The 23,160-nt window shown below is 40.9% G+C and overlaps 1 protein-coding gene across 2 annotated transcripts in view; it reads left to right on the forward strand.

Moving 5' to 3' along the window:
• Positions 1 to 23,160, forward strand: part of Dnah9 (dynein axonemal heavy chain 9) — a 365,933-nt gene that overhangs the window by 75,192 nt on the left and 267,581 nt on the right. For both annotated transcript variants that reach the window (XM_063242417.1, XM_063242418.1), the window contains exons 18-21: positions 8,258 to 8,480; positions 9,379 to 9,545; positions 18,235 to 19,105; positions 21,824 to 21,954. In XM_063242417.1, the coding sequence (XP_063098487.1) occupies positions 8,258 to 8,480; positions 9,379 to 9,545; positions 18,235 to 19,105; positions 21,824 to 21,954 (1,392 nt within the window). The remainder of the gene's footprint in view (positions 1 to 8,257; positions 8,481 to 9,378; positions 9,546 to 18,234; positions 19,106 to 21,823; positions 21,955 to 23,160) is intronic.

Raw genomic sequence — 23,160 nt, forward strand, 5'->3', positions numbered from 1 at the left:
CTCTAACAGCTTTTAATATTCTGTTCTTGTGCTGAATTTCTGGGATCTTGATTATTATATGTCTGGGTGTGGATTTACTTTGGTTATGCCTAGTTGGAGTTCTATATGTTTCACTTATCTGCATACCAGATCCATTTCCCATGTTTGGGAAATTTTCTGCTGTAAGTAGCCTTTTAATTTCATTTTGTTGACCCCTTCTTCAATGATACCTAACACTCTTAAATTATGCTTCTTTGAGTCATCTTGCAGCTGTTGAATTGTTATTTCCTGATTCCTTGTTATTTTTAAGAGATCTTAAAAATCCTGTCTTCAAGGTTTGAACTCCAGTCTCTGTCAAGCATTTTTGACAGTTTTTGATTGACTTTTTAATTTCCTGAATCTCTTTTTGAATCTGTTTCATGCATTCTACATTCATTCAAGGTTTCCATCACTTTCCCATGCTCCTCTTTTTAATCTATGTCTTCTTGACATATGCTGAGCAATTCTTTCAGTATGCCTATGATTTCTTCTTTTACCTGGAATGTTATTTCTGATTTGATTACATTTACAGTCTTCTGAAATTGTTTCTTTACTTCAGTTGCTATCCTCTCAGAGATTTCAGGTGTATGACTTTCATTTTCTTCTACGACTGTATCTCCCAGACTTGCTCTGTGTGGGCTGGAGGTCTGAGATTGCTTTTTTGCTCTTTCATCTTGACATTCTTCTGGATTCCTCCAAACAAGCTAGTTCTGGGACCCCAGGCACTTCCTACTTTGGCTGCCCCTCAGTGCTGTAGGGGAATGGGACAGGCATCTGGGGGCCTCTGACCCCCGATTTACAGGAGGTACCAGGGTGTGGGGCAGGCTTCTTTGGGATCTGTGCAGCTACCCTGGGGCTTCCCCAAAGACCAGGTGTGTGTGAAGTGCTTCTTAGCCTGTGTGTCTACACTGGGACTCCCAGGGTGGTGGCAGGCACACAGGATTGTTTTTGTTTGATTCTCCTGGTGGGTGATGGCTCCCCACAGGAACCAGGAGCCCCCAATGGTGGCCTATAGGTGCACGGGGCTTACCTGTCTGTGTGTCCCTGTTCCTCCTGGCTGTCCACAGGAAGGACCCTTCCAGAGGCAGCTCCCAGCAGGTGGTGGCAGATCTGTCTGGTTCTCTCTGCCCACACTGGCTGCCTGCAGGAAGCCCTCCAGTGGTGGGGACCAGTGGGCGGAGGTGGGTCTGCTGGCTCTCTCTGAATAATATCTTTTAAAATTGCATTTGCACTGAACATGTGCAGACATTTTTCTTGCCACTATTCCCTAAACAATGCAGTATAACAACTATTTACATGGCATTTACATTGTACTGTTAATTATAAGTAACCTAGAGATGTACAGTATGTGGGGGCATGTGTGAAGGGGGTGCAAATACTATGTGCTCAAACCCCTGAAGCCCCTATAGGTTTTGCTAGACGGGGAGTCCTGAATACCAAGGAACCACCGTGTTTAATAAGTGATTCTTAATTTCAGTGTAGCAAAGGATATCTATGATTCTCTTACATTGCTCTTCTTTTGTCATATTAAATAAATCTTTTTATTTTGCCTACAGATCTTAATGATACTGCCCAGTATCCTCTTCTGAATGTTATAGAATATGCTCTTTCACACTGAGTACTCTCTCGTTTCCTGCTGCATGAATGACAAAATCCTAATTATTATAGCCTTGTAATAAATCTTGATATCTGGGAGGGCAAGTCCCAGATTTCTTCATTTTCATTAAGAATATCTTGTCAATTCGTGGCCATTACTTTTTAATATAAATCTTATTCATTAGTTCATAGAAGAAAAAGATTATTGGGATTTTGATTGCCTTTACACTGACTATATGTCAATTTGAGGAGAACTCCCTTCCTTATAGAATTTAATGTTCAGCTTCAAGAATATGTCGTGTCTCCTCTGATGTCCTTTTTATTTCTGTCAATGAAACCTTGTCGTCATTATTTTTTAAATAATTCACTTGTATTGTGATTCAGTCTTTGTTTTTGTTCCTAGTATAAAGTGTTTTTAAGTCATATTTTCTATGCAAATGCAATTGGTTTTTGTACACTAATTTTGTATCAATCAATCTTGCTAAATTAACTTACTAATTCTAATAATGTTTCTGTGTATTCTCCTGGGATTGTTATGTATATCATCTACTAATTCATGGCTTTTACCTTTTCCTTCTCAGTCATTATGCATTTACCTTTCTTATTATACTATACTACTAAGTATAATAATTGAATGAGATTTTTGTGTATTCACTATATCTGATTAAAGAAGTTTTCTTCTATTCTTAATTTATTAAGAGCATAAGTGTGTGTAAGGTATTTATCAAATGCCATTTCTAATTTCTTTAAATAATTTTATTTCCTTGAAATGTTAAGGTAGTGAGTGTTATTTGATTTCTCATATTAAGCCAATCTAATATTACTGAGATTGCTGTCAACACAATGTATGATTGTTTCCAATATACCCACTGGTCCATTTTGCTTGCAAATATTTTGTTAAGCATTGCTGGACTCACATTTGTGATTGAGATTAGCTTCCACTGTTCCTTTTTATTTCTGCTTTTGTCTGATTTTGATTTCATGGTTTTGCCAGCTTTATAAAACAAGTTAAGAAATAACCCTTCCCGTTTGTTCTCTGGAAGAGCTGGTGTAATATTGGAATTCTTTGATCCTTGAAATTTGATTTAAATCTTACAGAGAGACATTTAAGCTTGTCATTTTCTTTGTGGGAAGATTTTAAGGTGTAATTTTTTAATGGTTATAAACATGTTAAAATGTCTTTTCTTAGTAAGTCATTTTAATATCATATTCTCTAGAAATATGTCCATCTCATGAAAACCATCAAATTAGTGTCATAAAACTTGTAACAAGCACTCACCAGTTTAACCTCTACAGTGTCTGATATGTTCCCTTTTTATTTCTATTCATTTTTAGTTAATTTTTATTATGCTTTTTTCTCAGTTATTCTTGCCAGAGATTTACAAAGAACTATTTTATCAATTCATTGATTCTATACATTATCATCATTTTTTATCTCAATAATACAAATTTATATTTATTACTTTCTTTTACTACTGTCTTGGATTTATTTTCTGTTCTTTGGTTAACTTAATATTGATGCTTTGCCTATTAATTTTGAGCCTTCTACCTTTTCGAACACTACCATTTTAATTGTTAAATTCCCTTCTACAAACAGCATTATTTACATCTCTCCAGTTTTAATAGGTAATATTTTATTATGATCTAGTTCTAAATATTTTAAATATTATAATGATTTGGGTCTTCCTGTCAAGCGTGAGGTTTTTCTAGTTAGATTTCTGTTACTGATTTCTAGATTAACTGCATTGTAATGAGACAATGTGACACCTGTAATTCCAAGATTCTGAAATTGTTGAACTTTGCTTCATATATATGATAGTACAGTCAGTTTTTATAAGTTTCCCCTGCATGTGTGAAGAGTATATACTCTACAGTAATGTGCGCATGTCTGTTTGATCAAGCTTGTTAATTCTGCTTACATCTGTTCTTCCGGCATTTCTTAATCTGCTTGCAAATTACCAAGAGAATTGTATGAAATCCTCCTTTTTGACGGTGCACTGTTGATTTCTCCTTGTAATTCTGTCACTCCCTGTTTCCCATGTTTTAAGGTTGTGTTGTTTTATGGGCTCACAGACTTTGACTTTTCATGTTTTCCTGAAAACTAAACATTTTAATTAAAAATTAAAGAGTTTTCTCTATCCCCAGCTATACTTCTTATAGTGCAATCTGTTTTGTTTTATACTGATGTAGCTAAATCTGTTTTCCTTTGTGTGTTATTTACTTGATACATCTTTTTATGTTTTAGATTTATCTATTGCTATGTGATTACATTAAGAGACTATTTTTTACAATCAGTTACCAGCTAAAACTTTTAGCCACTTTAACAATATTTATCCTTTAACTGGAGGGCTTTGTTCATTAGCGTTTACTGTTATATTTTGAATTTAAATATTCTGTTTTATCATGTACATTCTATTTGTGGTTGTTTTTCTTCCTTCCTGCTTTCAGGTTGAATTTTTAAAATGTTTTCTTTTCTTTTCCCTAATCTGTTTTGTCATATTGCTAATCTGTAAACTATGTATGTGGTTTTACAACAGCTGCTTAAATAAGCATCCTAAAATTAAAAAATAAAATGTCCATGAGTGATTTTACTCTCCTTAAAACCTGTGCAAGAATAATTCCATGTGTACTGTTCATCCAAAAAATCATATCCTTTCACTCCTAGTAGTATAGATTGCTCTCCATTACTTAATTAAACTCTCAAAATTATACTTTATTTTAAAAATGTATACACCTAAATTGTTTGTCAGTGCTGAGCATGGAGTCCAGGGCCCGTGCATGCCAGGCAAGCTCTCTGAGCTTCATGCTCAGCTCCCCATTTCTTTACTGTCCACTTAGATTCACCATTATTTCTCCAGCTTTTTTTCCATGCCATCTTTGTGCACAATAGACAGGCCTTTTCCTGGGGTGCACCCATTAGAAATTCCCTTTGCAAGCTTCTATTGACAGAACCCTCTCATTATTTCTCTTTCGAAAGTCTATCTGTTTTGCACTTGTGCTTGAAATAAGTGGTTTTGTGGAAGAACTTTGTGAGAAAACACATTTCTTTGATTATTGAAAATATTATTCTGTTGTGCCCTAGCTTCTATTTTTGCTGGTGAAAGATCAGCTCTTTGTCTAGCTTTTCTTCTTTTATTTATTTCTGTATAGTTAAAAATATATCTGTGCTCTGAGACAAAGTTTAATATTATATTTCCTCCTCTGGTAATGAAGTTTCACATTGAAGCATCTATGTGAGGGTTTCTTTAGATTCATGCTGCCTGGAATTTGTTGGGTTTTCCTGAGATGCATTTATTACCTTTCAGTGGTTCAAGAAAATCCTGACCAGGCTTTCCTCACTATTTCTTCTTGCCCATAATTTTGTTCTTCCAGAGCTCTTATGATACGTGAAATTACTTTGACTGTTGAACCCCTTATGTAGGCATGTTTAAGTGTTTAAACCATTTTTCCTGTGTTGAATTCAAGACAACTTTTGATTTGTCCACTTAAAAAATAGATTTTTTTGTATCATCTATTTAAGTAACATAAAAACCTACAAAAATCAGTAGTTTTATTCTCCTGGAATTGCCCATTGACCTAGCACAGAATATTCCTTGTTGCAATGCTGTAAGACATAAAAAAAAGCTTTCATATGTCCTATCTTTTTTTTTCCTACGCTTCATCTCACAAAGTAATCCTGTCAGAGGCTGTAACTGTTACCCACAACAGTCAATTTCATCACTTTTTAAAATCTGGCCTTCAGTAGAACGGTCTACACACCAGCACAGATTCTGAGTATGTTTGGGGAACATCCAGAACACATCACATCTGGCACATTTGGATTTTACGTCTGAATTCCTCTATCTGAACTCTTCAGTTTTAATTTCATTCATTCTGCTGACTCCGGCTCATGGTGACTTCTTTCCTGGTGTATTTTATGACTTTCATTGTAAAATCACATTCCTTGAAATTTTATGTCAGGAATCTTTGAGGACTGGATTCTGGTTGGTTGCTGTCTTGCAGGAAAATTTGCATTGTTTTTGCCAGCCCTGGCACACTGGGATCCCTGCCTGCTGTGATCTCTCAGTGCCGAAATCCAAGCGGCTAAGTTTCCAGACTGCTGTCTGCTCCCCAGCACATTTGTTTATTTTTTCTTACTAAGTTGTTTCCCAGTGTCACAGGCACCCACCCATGAGCTCTCACCCGAGTGGGTCCTGTGCTTATCACCCATCTCTACAGTTCATAACACAATAAAAGTGGAAACTATGACATGAATACAGCTTCAGATCTTGCAAATCTCCATATGCTTCTTTGTTTTCCAGGACTGGACAGTCCTTAACTTCATGTTACCTTACTGATACATTTTTCATTGATTTTGACGTTTTGCTTAAGCATTTCAGTTTTTTTCCGGAAGAGTCATTTGTGTTGTCATGTGTGCCGTGCAGTGAGAAACAGAAGCCCTGTGTCCTCCAACTTATTTTCCATTCAGCCTTTGCTGTACTACCGCACTAAAACCATTCTGGTCAAAACCACCAGCAATTTTCATGTGACCAAATCCAGCGGTAATTGTCAAGGGTCAACTGACTTCCGCTTCTCAGCAGTTTGCCACAGTGAACCCTCCCTCTTTCCCCAACAGCATCCTTCAGAGACCCTCACTTCCCTTGTTTTCTTCCGATCTCACTAGATCTCCTTTTCTGGGCTCCTCTGCTCTCCTAACCCTCAAAATACTAAAGTTCCTGAAGCCTCAGTGCTGGATTTTCTTCTCTGTCAACATGCACTTTCCAGATAACTTCAGCCAGTGCTTCAGAAGCCTCTGTGGAGCTGGTGATGGTGCTCAGTGGTAGAGCACACAGCTGGTGTGCCCAAAGCCCTGGGCTTCTCCAGCACTGCACAGGTAAACTTAAAACATCTGTGTGCTAAAGGCAGCCAGATTTATATTTTAAGCCCCATCTTCTAGGATCTCCAGATTTGCATGTAATTGCCTAATGAATCTTGCGTTTAGATCACTGGTGTCCGTTAATCATAACAAACTTACATTGTTTGAGACCCTGGTAATGTAGGACATCTCCAACAAAACAAAACAAAATAAAATGAAACAAGATAAAACTAAGCTAATCCAAACCCTGACCTTCTCCAGTTTTTCCTCATATCTGCCAGTAGCACCATAATCTGCCACATTCCCTGGAGTTACTGATATTTCATCTCTTTGTGGACCCTATTACACCTACATGCAAAATTACCTTGCATCTGGTTCCTTCTCAGGTTCACCATCCAGGTCAAAGACAACGCAGATGTCACCTGGACAATCCTCTTTGTGCCCAGGTGCTGTGTGGGCTTCTTTCCTCCACCACCCGAGCCACTTCCTGCTAGGTGTTGTTCTCAGTCAGGCACAGTAGAACACAGCTATAGTCCCATCACTGAAGGCTGCTGAGTCAGGAGGATAGTTAACTTGAGCCCCGCCTAGACAATTTAGCAACTTAGTGAGAACTTACCTCATGATTAAAAAAAAACAGGCTGAATAGGATCCTATGTTACCTAGTCCCTCGTTAGCACCCTAACTCCATTCTCTCTGTGCTTTTCCCCATTTCTTTCAGACTTCTGCCCCCTTATTTTGTCCTTTGTTCAAACAAACCAAATTTAATTCAACCACAGAACCTTTGCTCCTGTTATTCCTTCTACCCAATGTCTCCTCTTGCACCTCATTCTGGGGTTCATACCTTTCCCTTCTTTTATTTTCTGTTCAAAATGATCTCCAGAGAAAGGCCTTTACTGACCGCAGTCTTATATTTAGTCCCTATTTATTTTTCTAATTTTTCCATTAGCATTTATTACTATATGAAACCATGCAACCGATTGCATGATTTGTTTTTGCTTACTTTCCCCCCAGAAAGTAAGCTGCACATGGGTAAAGGCTTTGTTTATCTTATTTACCGTTCCATCCCCAAGCCCTGGAAGCATTCCAGGGCTCATAATAGACACTCGATGAATATTTAATTAAAGAATAAATCTCATCTACCTCTCAGAATAGTGAAATACAAACGCTTCCTCTGATCCTGTAGATCATAAATTGAATGACTTGGACATGGTCATATATTTAATGTGTCAAAGTCAAACCCAAATATGCGTGACTTTATAGACCAGAGCATTTTTAAAAATTCTCTTATTTTTGAGCTCGTCACTGTAAAATCATTTCAGACTTAACAAAAGTTAAAGATAGCACAAAGAGTTCCTTTCCACCCTAAATCCCATTTTCCCAACTGCTAACAGCTGCTAAATCTGGCTTCCCCAATTGCTAGCTGTAGCATAATGATCAAACACCACAAGTTAACCCTGATGTAGTACCAGTGATTAATCTATAAACTCTACTCCAGTGAGAACTGTTGTGTCACTTAGGCCTTTTATGTGGTCCCAGACCTGCATTTCGATGGCGTATCTCCTGCGGACCCTCTCTCATGAGGCAGGTCTCAGTCCGTGTCTTTCATAAGCTTCCCACTGGTAAAGAAAGTCACGTTAGCTCAGGGCGTAGCCTGTGAAGGGTACCCAAGGAGTACCAGGCACACAGGAGCTTCTGTAATCCTACCTGTTACTGTGAGGGAAATAAGTAAGTGTCCCTTTGGAGGAGTGGGACAGACCTGGCTCCTGACGTTCTGTTTGTGTTGATTAGCCTGGATGATCTGGAAACATTTATAAGAAAGAGTGAGAGTGGCCTACTCAAGAAAGTCCAGAAAGGAGATTTCCAAGGATTGGTTGAGATCATGGGACACCTCGTAGCCCTTAAAGAACGGCAGAGCAGTGCAAATGAAATGTTTGAGCCCCTCAAGCAAACGATCGAATTGCTGAAGACCTACAACCAAGAACTGCCAGAAACAGTGTTTAAGCAGCTGGAGGTCAGTGCATTTATATATTTAAAAAAGAGAAGTTTTAGTGTTTAAAAGTGGGATGATGTGGGGGGAAAAGAATGAAAAATGGGCTTTGGTGATGACTCAACTTGCCCTGTTGGAGCTTTAATAGGTTAGCTAGAATGTTCTGGAAACTCAGTAAATAAGTAGGTTATCTAGAATGTTCTGGAAACTCAATAAATATGGAAGAATGCAATGATATGGATATATAGGAGAATTAATATGAATGAAGATTTTCCCCAATATTACAGATTGCTAATTTTTGATTTAGGGAAAATAAGAATGTGTGATATTAAGATAGATGGAGACGGAATATGGGACACAGAAAATGGTAACCATGCACTCCTGAAAAATATAGAAAGGGATGAGTGGTTCTGGGCCAGGGGTTGAGGGGGAGAGGCCTAGTGTGGAGTCAGAAATGGAGAGAGCAGGAAGCCAAGGAGAATGAGTAAAAGGGGCACAATATTAGAGTCCTGTGTTAGTGGTTTTCCAGCTCCTGGACACAGCTCCTGATTTTCACGGCTAATGGAAGGGAAAGGTTTCACGTTTTAGGGGGATTCAGTCCATGGTCAGCTGTCCCCAAGACAGAAATATGGCAGAAAGGATCCATTTATGGTAGAGAAGTAGGGCAGGGGAACAGTACCAAAGAAAAAGAAGTGAGGGACCAGACAGAGACCCTAAGGCCACGCACCGTGACCTTCCAGACACACTCAGCGTTATGCGTGTCAATTCTGTGGGTGACTCTCAAAGCCAGTGAGTCCATGCTCCACCCCGCCAGCCACAAGAGCGATTATATGTAGCGTGCATCAAAGAATCTCCACCATGCCAGCTCCAGGGTACAGGGGAGGAGTCCATGAGTCCGACCATACTGAGGTCTCCTTTGCAGGAGCTCCCTGAGAAATGGAACCACATAAAGAAGTTGGCCATCACCGTGAGGCAGCAGGTGGCTCCCCTGCAGGCAGACGAAGTGACCATCCTTCGCCAGAGGTGCATGGCCTTCGACGTGGAGCAGCAGCGGTTCTGGGAGAGATTCCGCAAAGAGGCCCCGTTCAGGTGAGGGCCTCAGGAGCCTCTGTTACCTCCTTTCCACTTCCGAATTCTATATTTTATTAGTGCATGTCATTATTGTATAATGGTGAAGTTGTTTGGGGAAAATTGGCACATGCATTTAGCATATCCTAATCAATTTCAATCTTACACCCATCCCCCCTTCCCTGTCTTGTTATTGATCCCCTTCGCCATCTCCAAAAGTCTGCCTCTTCATTTCCTCTCCTCTCTCCTTCGATAGCCATTTATTTTCTCAAATAATAGAATCCGTTGCCACATTTGCCTTTCTGAGTCTAGCTAACTTCTAATTTCCTCTCACATGAGGATGTCTAATTCCACTCACTTCTCCGCAAGTGACACGATTTCATTTTTATCTGTGGTGAGTAATATTCCATCATGTGTATGTACTACATTGTCTTCATACTACGTTCACTTGTCGATGGGCCTCTAGGTTGCCTCCAAAGCTTTACGATTGTGAATTGTGCTGCTATAAACATGGCATGCATGTATTCAATCTTTAATTGGGATATTCACAGGAGTAGCATAGCTGTATAAACTCTTTCTGTTTAATCTTTTGAGAAACCTCCATGCCGATTTCCACATTGGTCACATTAGTTTACATCCCCAACAGCATTGGAGGGTCACTCTTCCTGTTCACTGAATGGTTACCAGTGTTTGTTTTTGCATTCTGGATGACAACCATTCTCACTGGCGTAAGGTGGAATCTCACTGTGAATCAGAGTTAGGGAAGACAGCATAGAGGAAACACTTGAAACCAGAGGCATGGGCAAAGACTTCCTGAACAGGACTCCAAAAGCAGAAGAAAAATATCAAGAATCGGCAAATAGGCCTACATCAAATTTAATAGGTTCTGCATAGCACAGGAAACCACGTACTGGAAAGACCAGGCACTGAATGGGAAAAAACTTTTGCAAGTTATTCTTCTGATAGAGCATTAATAAAAAGAGTAAAAAACTCAAAAAAAATATTCATAAAACAATAAACCCAATGAAGAAGTGGACAAATTAACTAGATACATCTTAATAGAAAATTCAAATAGGCAAAAAATATATAGAAAAAAGTGTTCAATACCCCTTGCCATCAGAAAAATGCAAATTAAACCTCTTTTCCTTCCAAAATTAGGATCTTCAAGTTGCTGTTGGTTTTCTTGTTGAGCTTGTGTTGAGTATTCTTTTAGCAGAGAAAGCCTGGTTCATACTGTTCCCTTTACATCAGCCCTCTGGTTAAATGCAATGGTACTGTGGGCAGAGTCCTACTGTGACCTGTGTCCGGTGATCACATACTGTTCTAATATTTTTCCTTAAAAAAAAGATCTGGAACCTTTTTGTTCAAGGATTATATGTGGTAATTATAACAAGGATTGTACTAAACCTTTAGGTTCTAAACTGTCACAGACTTCTATTCTCTTGCTTTTTTAAGCAAAATGGCAGATAAAATGTTTACATAATATTCGAAGACATTTTGTAAACCTCCAGGAAGGAGTATTTACATGCAGGTTGATGTAAGGAGTTTTCTCTGTGCTCGGTAATGCTCAGAAACCTCCACACACAGTGCAATGTCTCAGTATATTTACACTTTATATAATAATCACCTCAGGATACTGAGGTTCTCCAACATTTGCAAACATTTGCTATTTCTTTGTGATGAGAAAATTCCGAATCCTTTCTTTTAGCTGTCTTGAATTAGATTATGCACTGTATTGTTGACTGCAATCACCCTTCTGTGTAAATTAGTATCAAAACAGATTCCTCATATCTGGCTGTGACTTTGTCTCTGTTAACCAATCTGTACCCAGACCCCTCTCTCCTCACCTTCAGGAAGAGCCTGTTACCATTCTTCCTTCATGGAATAAGCAATTAAGTACCTGTCGCCTTCCAAGCATTATCCTTAGATCTATAAAGAACAAAAGGAGCATATTAAGAGGCAAGCAAGTGCAGATATGTAAACTGCACACAGATATACAGAACAAGCAACTTCAAACTAAAGCCTATCTAAGCCATATTGCTGACACGTTAGAACCATATGGGGAGATTTTACAACTTTCAGGGACTGCTGTGCATGTGAACTAAAGTAACCTCCCTCGGGTTAAGGCCTGTGTGCCAGTATTTTGTAAACCTCTCCAGATGATTCCTGTTGCAGTCAAGTTTGAAAAACACTACCCTTAAGGTCAATACCTGGTTTCTTTTTAAGTCATAGTCCCAAGGCATGAAACTTAAAGGAACATATCCAAAGAAGCAGCTGTTGCCTATCGATGGAATTAATTCATTTAGGAACTATTCCTTTGGAGTGTGAGGCTTATTTTTTAAACTCCTTCAGTCATGTAATTGAATTTTCAAAACTGAAAGCTGATCGTGCAGAGACAATACGGGTGAGGATATGGGTTTTCAAGCTGCTTAGAGTTGACCACAACCATTCCAATGGCAGCAAATTAGGTCTTCACATCAACTGTCTTTTTGTAAATTTGCAAAGAATTTCACAGATTAATACCTAGAGAATTCTGAGACTGCTTGCAAACACTGTTGGGTTTTCTTATGTGTATCAGAAACCCGATAGTCCTTATTTATTGTTATAGTGCTTTGTGTATTGATCAGATGTTGGAGTTTATTTCACTTTACTTTTCTTTGATAGATGTATGCATATTTTTCCTTCTTAGCATTTGTAATCTCTGCTGGCTATGAGAACATTGCTACTCTTAACTGGGTTTTCCATATTCACATCTGGTAATTTGACATGCAGATGAATCTTCAGAAGATAATGCTTTGAAAAGAACTGCTCACTGCAGTGTGGAAAACCAAACGTTTCTGCAATTTTGATGTATTTCTCTTTTTGTCAAGAAAACCATCAAGACTGGGGCAGAATCATGCACTTATTTCTAAAGGAAATCTTAGTGGGTGTCGACTCATGAATTTTGTTTTGTGTCTCACTTTGGTACGCACGAGCATTTGAAATTTGTATGTGCTATGCGTGTATGGCTCTATCCCTTTTAGGCCATTATGAATTTCTAAATTGCTGACCTTGTACATTGCTCTATGAATGCAAGTTTCTGTTCCTGGTTGGATTACGCAGGTGGAGTTCAACTCATAATATTCTTGTCTCTGAGGAGGAAAAAGGAAATGTGTTTTTAGGCCCTTGCAGTCTGACAATTGCTGTAGGAATTCAGGTTGCTCAGGTTAAGGTTCCCTCTTCATAACAAATTCAGATTTTATTTCTCCTGTAGTTCAAGAAGCTGCAGCCGCACACGCTTGTCTGAGTTTCCACACTAACCAATAATTGACTACTTTACCAGGTTCTAGAACTTTCCACCCCTCTTGAAACTGTGGACTGATTCTCCCCTTAAACGAAGGGAGGACCCTGGGAGATATTCTCTTGTTTAGTCTTTCTGACATTCAGCACAGTTTTCCTGATTTTAAGGAGGGTTTCCATGATATAGAGTCTTCTCATTCACATTGAGACCAAGTAATCCAGGAATTTCTTAGCCAGATTCTGTAAACAGCCAGGGTAACACTGCTGGAGGCCTCTCTCACTGCCAGCTGTCTTCCAGGACAACTGGAGAAAATAAGACCTTCAAGTGGCCTGACAGAGCAGGACAGAGGACGGGAGGGCTTTGGTTGCACTTGCACGGTATCTATGGTCTCTGAAGATCAGTGTTAGTCATTAAATCTCCCATGGATATATCAGTTTCTTAAGGCCTGTTACTGGCCAGCTCAATTCTGTTCTTCCCATTAGTCTGATTCATTTAGGAGATTTAGATTTTCCTAGACTAGATGAGGCTGTGATCTCAGCAGGGGAGTTAGCAAAAAATGATGCAGGCACTAGGATTTTGATATAATACACATTCCCTGACCTCAAGGATTTATAGCCTCAAAAATAATTTTCACTAAATGACTAATAAAACATGGACACTGGGTGCCATCTCTAACCCCCACCGGGGAAGTTGTTCACACACCCTGTAAAAGATGCTGTTTGAGACAATGGTGGGGTAGAATGATTATGGGGAAAAGAGAAGAGAAGAGAGGAAAGGAAAGGGAGGGAAGGGGAGGGGAGGGGAGAGGAGGGGAGGGAAGAGGAGGGGAGGGAAGGGAAGGGGAGGGGAGGGGAAGGGAGGGGAGGGGAGGGGAAGAGAAAGGAAAGCAAGACAGAGTGAAGATATTCTGGGCAAAGGAAACAGCACATACAAAGACACAAAAGCTGAAAATGTAAGAAACACATGAAGAAACCCAGGTTTATTGTGGCCAGGAAACAGGGCACAGGAGATGAGAAACAGAGAGGCCCAAGTATCCCGTGCAACCATCAGCAACCATTTAAAAGTCCTTGAGGACCACAAAACATACGTGCTCCTCCACTTACAACTGGGGTACATCCTGACAAACGCATTTTAAGTTGAAATTAACTAAAAATGGGCTTAATGCACCCAACCTACCCAACACCATAGCTTAGCCACACACTACAGTGTATGGTATCGGTTGTTTGTTTCATGATCTCTGAGACTGAGGCTGCTCAGCCTCATGAGATGGTATAAGATTGCATGTAACTCACCAGCCTGCAAGCAAAGCAGACTTCACAATTCAAAACACAAGTTCTATTGAATGTGTATTGCCTTTGCATCATCATAACATGGCAAACAATTGTTAAGTCACAGACATTCTGAAATATAAATCCTACCTTCTCACGACTATAGACAAAAGATGGGAACCAGAAAGATTCGAGATGAGGTGTTTAATGGGACGGATCACAACAGTCCAGGTGCAAAGTGGTAGGGCCCTAACTGAAACAGTGAGAAAGATTACAGAGAGGGAAAATTTAAGTTTAGAAACATTTAGGAAAAAGAATCCAGAGAACTAAATGAAGATGGAAACGTGAATTGAGAATGATTCCCTGTCTTGAAGCATGAACACACAGGTAGAAGCAGGTGATGTAATCACTGTCTACCAAGATGGGCAGGTGCAGGATATAAATGATGAGAGCCACACGTCCATGTGGAGTTTGTGTGCCTGGGGACTATGAACTGAAAATGTGTCACCTTCACCCTGTATGAAGACGTGATGCTGAGGTCATGTTTACCGAAGATTAGCTTCCCAGGAAATCACTGCTCCTCCTCCCTCTCCCTCCTCCCTCTCCCTCCTCCCTCTCCCTCCTCCCTCTCCCTCCTCCCTCTCCCTCCTCCCTCTCCCTCCTCCCTCTCCCTCCTCCCTCTCCCTCCTCCCTCTCCGTTCTCCAAGTTGGATTAAGGCCTGAATCAATATCTTTCCACAACCACATACACAAGCACCCTATTTCCATTTCTCTTAATTATAGCTTTATTCATGCAGACCCACCAAGCATTTATCTTTTTTGATTAAAACTACTTTTGGTATTATTATTTTAATTACAAAGACTCATTACATCCCTTTGCTTCCTGTGACTTTCTTGTTCTTAAACTGTATCGCTCTCCCTGATTTTGTAGAACTGCTTCACGTTTATTAAGCTTATTATTAAGTATATGAGTATCCTGACAGTTTGCCCTATAGCCTTGAAATGGTAAGAGGGTTGCCTGGCCTTCTGTCTAAAGGTGCCTTCCAGAGTAGACCAAATTAGTTTTTATACATGTTAAACTACAGGAAATGACTGTCCACATAGTTAAGCAATGAACAAACATTATGCCACAGGGCGGATGGAATTTGCAGTAAGCTTGACAAATGCTCTCTGCTAAATATTTGAGGAGCCAACACTGAGTTAAGGCTATCCATACGTGATGGGGAAGGAGATGTTAATATTTATCATCTATGTGGACACCACAACTACGATCATCGCTTGTATCTCATAAGTTATTCCTGAGTTGTATTCCATTAGTAAGTTAAACAGGATGTGGGTCTTGTGCATTGCTTAAATTTTTTCAGGTCTTATACTAACACTGAGAGGCTGATTTCGTATTCTAAGTTCACTTTAACCAAGGTAAAAACAAACCACTCACACCAACAAACAATCAGTCTCTGAGGATGAGGAATAAGCAAAATGACAACTTTTTTGGTGATCCATTTCTGGGTCCCTTTATATCCATCTGGTGCTCTATTTACTGCTCCTCGCAGGATAGAATCTATATTTCCTACATAGAAAAAGTATAGTCTTCAACTCTGAAACTCTAACCTTGTGTTCCGTTTTGAAATATCCTGAAATGAGAAACAACATTGGCCTGCAAGTGATATTGTTTTATTCTTTTACAGTGTAGAACCTCAAGCATAGTCCAGGAGCCAAACTGATCTAGATTCAATAAGCGGGAATTATGTATTACAAGCATCAAACTTAATCTGACACTAATTTAATTATATACATAACTGTTATTGTGTTGGGTGGTAATTAAGTGTAAGTGACACACAGTTCAGGTAAATGACTTTATCTAGGATTATTTTTTATCCATCAGGTCAAATATTTGTATTTGCAATTGCAAGAAGGGGAGTTCAAGAAAAGTCATCTGCATGTTATTTTATTTCCTTTTTCCTCCCCTCCATAGTCTACCAGCAAACACACACGTGCCCACACAGAAATAGAAACACAAGCATGCAATGCACAGGAGCAAACAGCCAGTTCTGTAGGCACTCATTTCTTTTCAAAGTTCCCCTTGAAGGTGAACCCCGTGGTGCCTTGTTCTGATTGTGCGAGAATGTACTCTCTCCGTTAAGTCGTAGCAACCCCAATATCTAGCCCCTGGTGCTCACAGGAACAAGCAAACCTGAGCATGGGGACGAGGAGGCAGGATAATGGGGGGCTGTGTAAGAAAACCGAGAGACGCCTTGAACATCCAGGTTAGCAGGGAATGTTACCTGGCGACAGGGGCTCGGTTACATAGAGAGCTCTCACACTGGGTGAGAGGAGGATCAGGGACGTGGGCCTTTCAGGGAAGCACTGTACAGTACTGACAGCATGAGGCTCAGAAGCCACCTCCAACGGATGTCTGCGTTAAGCATAGGAGAGAAAGTAGAGGGAACATGAACTGGAACCGTACAGCTGGGTACAGTGTAGAGCTATAGGTTACCCTGGGGTGTTGGAGGGAGCAGGCCAGAGAAAGGTAAATGTTAGCAGGCGGGGAGACCAGGGACAGCTTTAGAGGTGGATCTGACAATGAGAAGCCTGGCTTGAAGCACACGGTGAAGGAAAATGATTCAGACAGTTTAGGGCTTCGATGAGGGTTTTGTATTCAGCCTTCAAGGTCACTAAATGTGGTCCTCCAAGTGAAAACACTGCTGCCTGATACTGATGCTGGACCATCAGCATGAGGCTTTCCCATGAAAAAGGACACCTTCGTGGCACATCAGAATCACCAGGGGAGTTTGGAAAATGCTGTGTCCTGAATCCTAGTCTAAATGATTCTGATTTAAGTGGTCTAAACAAAAGCCTAGCTGTAGGAAACAGAAGTCCTCATATGCAGCCAGGGCTGAGAACCTTAATCCAAGAAGGAGCAATGCCAGAGAAGGTAGACTTCTCTGTGTGGCTCCTTGTTGTGGTTTGTGTCCAGATGTCCCCCCAAAGCCTTATGGGATCATAGGGGGGTTTTTTGGAGGTGGCTCAATCTAGAGCGGGTGATTGATCATAGTGCAATGCTGGGATTAACAATGCAGGATCAAGGGTGAGTGAATCAGTCACCTCGTTAGACTGGCACCACCCCAATCCCGCTACATTGGATTTGATATAGGGAACAGAAAGAGGCTTGTCTTGCTCTCCCTTGTTGCTTTTACTGCCTTCCTCCACCATAACCTGTTGCCCCTCTGCCATGTGCCACCCGGCCTTGGAGCCGGTCTATTATGGACTGAAACCTCGACAAACTGTAAGCTAAACAAACCTTTCCTCCTCTAACTTTGGTTGTCGGTTATTTTGTCTCAGCAACCAGAAAAGTAACTAAGACACTCCTTCATTCAAAGATTGTCCACTACTACTTTCCTGGCAGGGGCTTTGGCTCTCCAGTTTCTGTATGAATGTGACAAGGTTAGTTTGGGCCAAGTAATCTCTCAGAAGTCAAGAGCTAAATGAAGGACTGGATCTAACAGGGACTTGAATAAGAGGATACTACTCTCTACACATGGATGGGTACACTTGGAAATTAGAAGATGTCTTAGTTACTTTTTACCCGATGCTGAGACAAAATACCTGAAGCCCAAAGTTGGGAGAGGAAAGGTTTATTTCTTACAGATTTTGGAGGTTTCAGTCCACACTCAGTTGGCTCCAGGGCAGGGTGGCATGGCTGGGCCGCAGTTCATGGCGGCCGCAAACAGCAAGTGGGAACCAGCAAAAAGCAAGACACACCTTCTTCCTGCCATTACATCACATCCTGGCTCCACCCCTTTGTGGGTGGAGCACTGACACCATCAATCCAAGCACTAGACAATGAACCAATAACAAATGCACAATGCAAACTCATGAGGCCTGGGGGACACAGACATAAACCATGACAGAAGATAAGAGAGATATTTTATATACCTTCTCAGATGTGAACAAAAGATCCAAGCATGATATTCCTAATGAACTGCCCTTCCTCTAAATCTCCCATCTCAGTGTATCTTGAATGTCTTTTCTCCCGAAGATTAGAAGCTGTAATGAAAGCCACTGCTCTTTTGTGGAAATACTTAGCAGCATTTACTGTGGTGGTTCTAGGAATGGGACTCTGTGTGCTGAGCTTACCAAGAGAACACATTGTGTTTTGTAGGTTTGATAGCATCACTCCTCATAAAATACTGGATTTGAGGCATGTTGAGATCCAGCAGATGGAATCCACCATGGCTTCCATTTCCGAGTCCGCTGGTTTGTTTGAAGTCAACGTGCCTGACTACAAGCAACTGAAGAAGTGCAGGAAGGAGGCCTGCCAGCTGAAGGACCTTTGGGACACTATTGGTATGGTGACCTCCAGTATCCATGCCTGGGAAACCACCAGGTGGAAAGACATCAACGTGGAAGCCATGAACACGGAATGCAAACGGTTTGCCAGGCATATTCGTAACCTCGACAAGGAGGTAAGGACCTGGGATGCCTTCACAGGCCTGGAAAGAACTGTGATAAACACCCTTACCTCCCTGCGAGCAGTAGAAGAGTTGCAGAATCCCGCCATCCGGGAGCGACACTGGAGGCAGCTGATGCAGGCCACGGGTGTGAGCTTTACTATGGACAAAGACACCACCCTGGCTCAGCTTCTGCAGCTCCAGCTGCACCTCTTTGAGGATGAGGTCCGCGGCATTGTGGACAAAGCTGTGAAAGAGATGGCGATGGAGAAGGTCTTAAGGGACCTGCAGAGCACCTGGGCTGGTATGGAATTCCAATACGAGCCCCACCCACGGACCCATGTCCCCCTTTTGAAGTCAGATGAGGACCTCACCGAGGTTCTGGAGGATAATCAAGTCCAGCTTCAGAACCTGATGACGTCCAAGCACGTTGCTTTTTTCTTGGAGGAAGTGTCAGGCTGGCAGAAGAAGCTGTCCACTGCTGATGCTGTCATCTCCATCTGGTTTGAGGTGCAGTGCACCTGGTCTCACCTGGAAAGTATCTTCATTGGATCTGACGACATCCGTGCTCAGCTGCCTGAGGTACTTACCCTCTGATCCAGCTCCAAGGAAGATCACCCAGTTTCTGTGCTGTCTGGGTTTTCCCCTTTTCCACCTTCTTGCTTGGGCTTCATGTCAGGGCATCTCTCACAAATGCTGACCATATCCAACTATGGTCAGGGAGGGGAGAAGTGAACCAACCAGTCTGTCTTTAGAAGGGCGAAAAAGTGCATTTGACTTTTTCTAAGTGCAGAAAGTGAAGGAAATAAAAAAGCCAGCTACTGCTCTTGTGATGGGCTCTTCATGGGCTTCTTCCTAGAGCATTAAGACATAAGTGTGCTCCTGACCCTTTCAGTTAACCCTGTATCCAGGCAAATTCAAGCCACTTCTCAGCAGTGAGTCATTCTGGAACCCTCTGGCCCGTGCCAACTCACTAAAGCTCTCAGCTACATGCCAGCAATGGAGGTCCCTAACCTCTGTGTTCTTCTCATTATTACCTTTCCTAAAGTTAAATGCCCCTCTATTTAATCCTAATAAACATGCCATTATCTAACCACACTTTTAATGGACTCCAATTCTTTGTAATTTTTTTAGATTTCTGTGTCCCTTTTAGTACAGCAAGCTCTTTGCTGGCAAATTAGCTTAATTCTAAAATGTCACAGGTCTTCCAGACCTTGTTTAGAAATTACATCCCATCATAACATTAGTTTTCCAGCTCATTCCCCAGCAGCATTTTTAGTGTAATAATGTAGATTAGAGGTTGTATAGTCAAAATAAAAAAAAAAAAATAAGACATACAATTGTGCTGTAGCGGTTGTAATTAGGCTGAATTGGATACGCTGGATTTTATTTATCTCAAATACCAGCTACTGAAGAGAAGCAAGCTTAATCAGAAGTCAGCAAGGACATAGGTGAAGACTTCATCAGACACATTAAGGAGACAATTGAAATTTTTTATTAAAAATATTGAAGAATTTAGTATCCAAATTGCACCATGGGTTTGCCTAGAAGACATTCATTCCCTTTGTGTTAGCAATATAGCAGAAATTATTTCAAAGAATAATAAAATCAGTCATCACCTTACCCCTACCTAGTCACTATTTTCATTCATTATAATCATTTCCCCAATTTGTTCATGGATATATATATATATATATAATTTTTTTACATAATTGCGTTTGGTGTAATTACAATTTTCCATGCAGCTCTTTTCCTTTGAACATGCATGACAGATATTTTCAATACTTTCATAACCTTGATAGAGTTTCATTTGAATGGAATCAAAACACCTCACTGAGGAATTATGATTTACTTTTCCCAGACTGCTTGTTTTAAAAATCATCTCAAGAGATAATTGTAGATCACAGAGGGCTAGGGCTGGGGGTCTAGAAGTCATTCTGAAATCTCCTATGTACAGCTGTGGGCTCTTGGGCTAGTCATTTAACCTCTCTGTGACTTGGTTTCCTCATATGTCATTTATGACAAACCACTAATACCTACACCAGAAAGATCATTAGCACAATGCACATAATATAAACAATAATGATTTTGATTTTGTAATAAAAACCAGGAGCTGGATGCTGAGCTAAAAATGCATTGCAGATTTTACTTTCTCAGTCACTTTCCAGGACACCGCGAGGGTGTGTGTGCTTGAGGGAGGAATGGTGCCCTCTAATTACTTCTGACATCTTAGTACATTTGCAGGAGGAGAGCGTACCTGGTTCTACCAACATTTGCATGCACCTAGAAATGCAAATGCAAATGCACCTAGATCAGTTGTCAGTTTGACTTAGGTATGCCTGGGGTGGGAATAGAGAGTCACTGTGACCTTTCCAGGGAGCTCTCAAGGTCAAAACAACTTTAGTGATCATGCTAAGATGTTATTTGGCTTTTTTCTTCTCATTCTTCTGTGACTGTCCAATGAAACTCTACATGACGTGATAGCAACCTGAACTGAATTCAGGAGCAGATGCAGAAATGCCGCTGGTGCTATTTTAAGTCAGACAGTCAAGAGACGAGGAGAAGTAAAGTGAGAGGGTGACACTCCTTCTGTTGCTCTTTTTTTTTTTTAAATCTTTTTTTGGTACCGAGAATCGAACTTATGACCATGCGCTTGCAATACAGGTGCTGAGCTAAATCCCCAGCCCAATCTCACTTATTTTTTAAAATGTAGCCATGTTAGCTAAAAATGGTACTTGTTGGCATTTTTTTGTTATTCTTAAGATAAATTTCTAATTCAGAAAATAGTGAAGGATGTGATACTGCCTTTCATAGACAAAAGGTATTAGAACCCCCCAAATATTTTTTAAAAATTAAAATTCTTTCTCTGTCATTTAAGTTTTTTATTTTAATTTTTGGTCATAGTGGGATGTGAACCCAGGAGCACTCTTCCCCTCAGCTATGAACCCCTGTATCTATTTATTTACTTGTATGTGTTCTTTTGTATTGTGTTGTGGGGTGTTGTATTGTATTAAAACACGATCTTCTTAATTTGACCAGGCTGGTCTTAAACTTGTAGTCATCCTGCCTCTGCCTACTGAGTATCTGAGATAACAGTCATGTACCACCACACCTGTCAATAAAGCATCTCTGTGACCAAAATATCTGGGAACTGCTGTTTCAAACTAACAACATTTCCTTCTTGGGGTATCACCTGGGTACTAGACAGGTCAAGAACAGCTCCCTGTGGCTATCTGCAGGGACCTTCTTAGAATTAAGGGGAATAGTAGTTGACTCTTTTTCCACATTTTTTATTTATAGGATTCTAAAAGATTCGAAGGCATTGATGCTGACTTTAAAGAGCTAGCTTATGATGCTCAGAAAACCCCAAATGCAGTGGAAGCCACCAACAAACCAGGTCTTTATGAAAAACTGGAGGATCTCCAGAGCAGGTGAGGGCCTGTTTGCTGTGCCTTTTGTAATGCAGTTGGAAAAATTTCCTTTTCCCTTTCTATCTCTGAGGTCTTCATTTGTCTATCTGAGTGAGTGTGTATGCACAGCTCCTGCTTAGTCTGTGTTTGAATAACGCTTATTATCATAAGGGGTGTTGATGCTGCTGTAAATATGCATGTCAATGCTTGTGTTTCTTACGTTAACATCTGTGTGTATTCTAAATGGTGCATATAGACCTGTCCTTGACATACACTGAAAATTGGTCCCAAGACCCGCTCCACATACACAATGATAAATCCAAATCCACAGATGCTGGGTATTCTTACACAAAATGACATAAGTTGGGGTAGCCAAGAGAATAGACTGTGAACTGAGCACTGTAGAAAAGCAGGTACCTCAGGTGGGGGCTCCAGAAAAACTCACCTATGTGAGGGTAAACAGAAGATGAACTAAGTTGACCAAAAGACAGCACTGAGGCAGGGCTGGAACAGGAAGCTGGGCTGCTCCTGGATTGTGCCAACCTTCAGACTCCAGATCCACCACATCTGCAATCTTGGTTGCCTGAGAAAGCTGGCCCTTCAATGGCAGCCTAGGTGATGGAACAGGCTCACAATCACTGTGACCTCCCGTGGGGAAGAGGGTCACTTCCAGTGAGATACACACAAGGCCGGGCTGTAGAGAAACTGACAGTTGGCAAGTGGTATATGAGACAACGTGGGGTGGGCGCTCAGGAATTTGGAAACAAGTATGCCACTACAATTAGGGAGCTGAAACCGAGGGCTGCTGGGACTGAGACTCGGGGGCTTCGTGAGATCCAGTGAGCAGCGTCTGGGTGCAGCAGGACCCTGGGGGAAGGAGAGGTTAAATTAACCAAGACATAACAAGTTGAGCATTCACGCTGGAAGTGCTGTGCCTCCAGGACTATCTGCTGGCTGCCAATGCCTGCTGGCCGGTGCCCCCAAGGAAGACCCCCACACTTCCTGGCAGAGACTTCAGGGATCCCTGGAATGGCAGGAAGTACAAAGAATAGAGTAACACCCTCAGGAAAGTGACCAAAACAGGTTACAGGTGGAAGGATGGAGTGGCGCCCAGGTCAGAGGACTTCTGACAATGTGCTAAACAAGTTTGTGGGAGGAAATCACAAAGGCAAACGCAAGTTTTAAATTTGCCTTGCAATGAAAGAAATGGAATAACTCTTGAAGATA

Source organism: Cavia porcellus, unplaced genomic scaffold (genome assembly GCF_034190915.1).
Source record: "Cavia porcellus strain 051 isolate PalLab524CR breed Dunkin Hartley unplaced genomic scaffold, mCavPor4.1 scaffold_32, whole genome shotgun sequence".
Classification (NCBI taxonomy): Eukaryota; Metazoa; Chordata; class Mammalia; order Rodentia; family Caviidae; genus Cavia; species Cavia porcellus.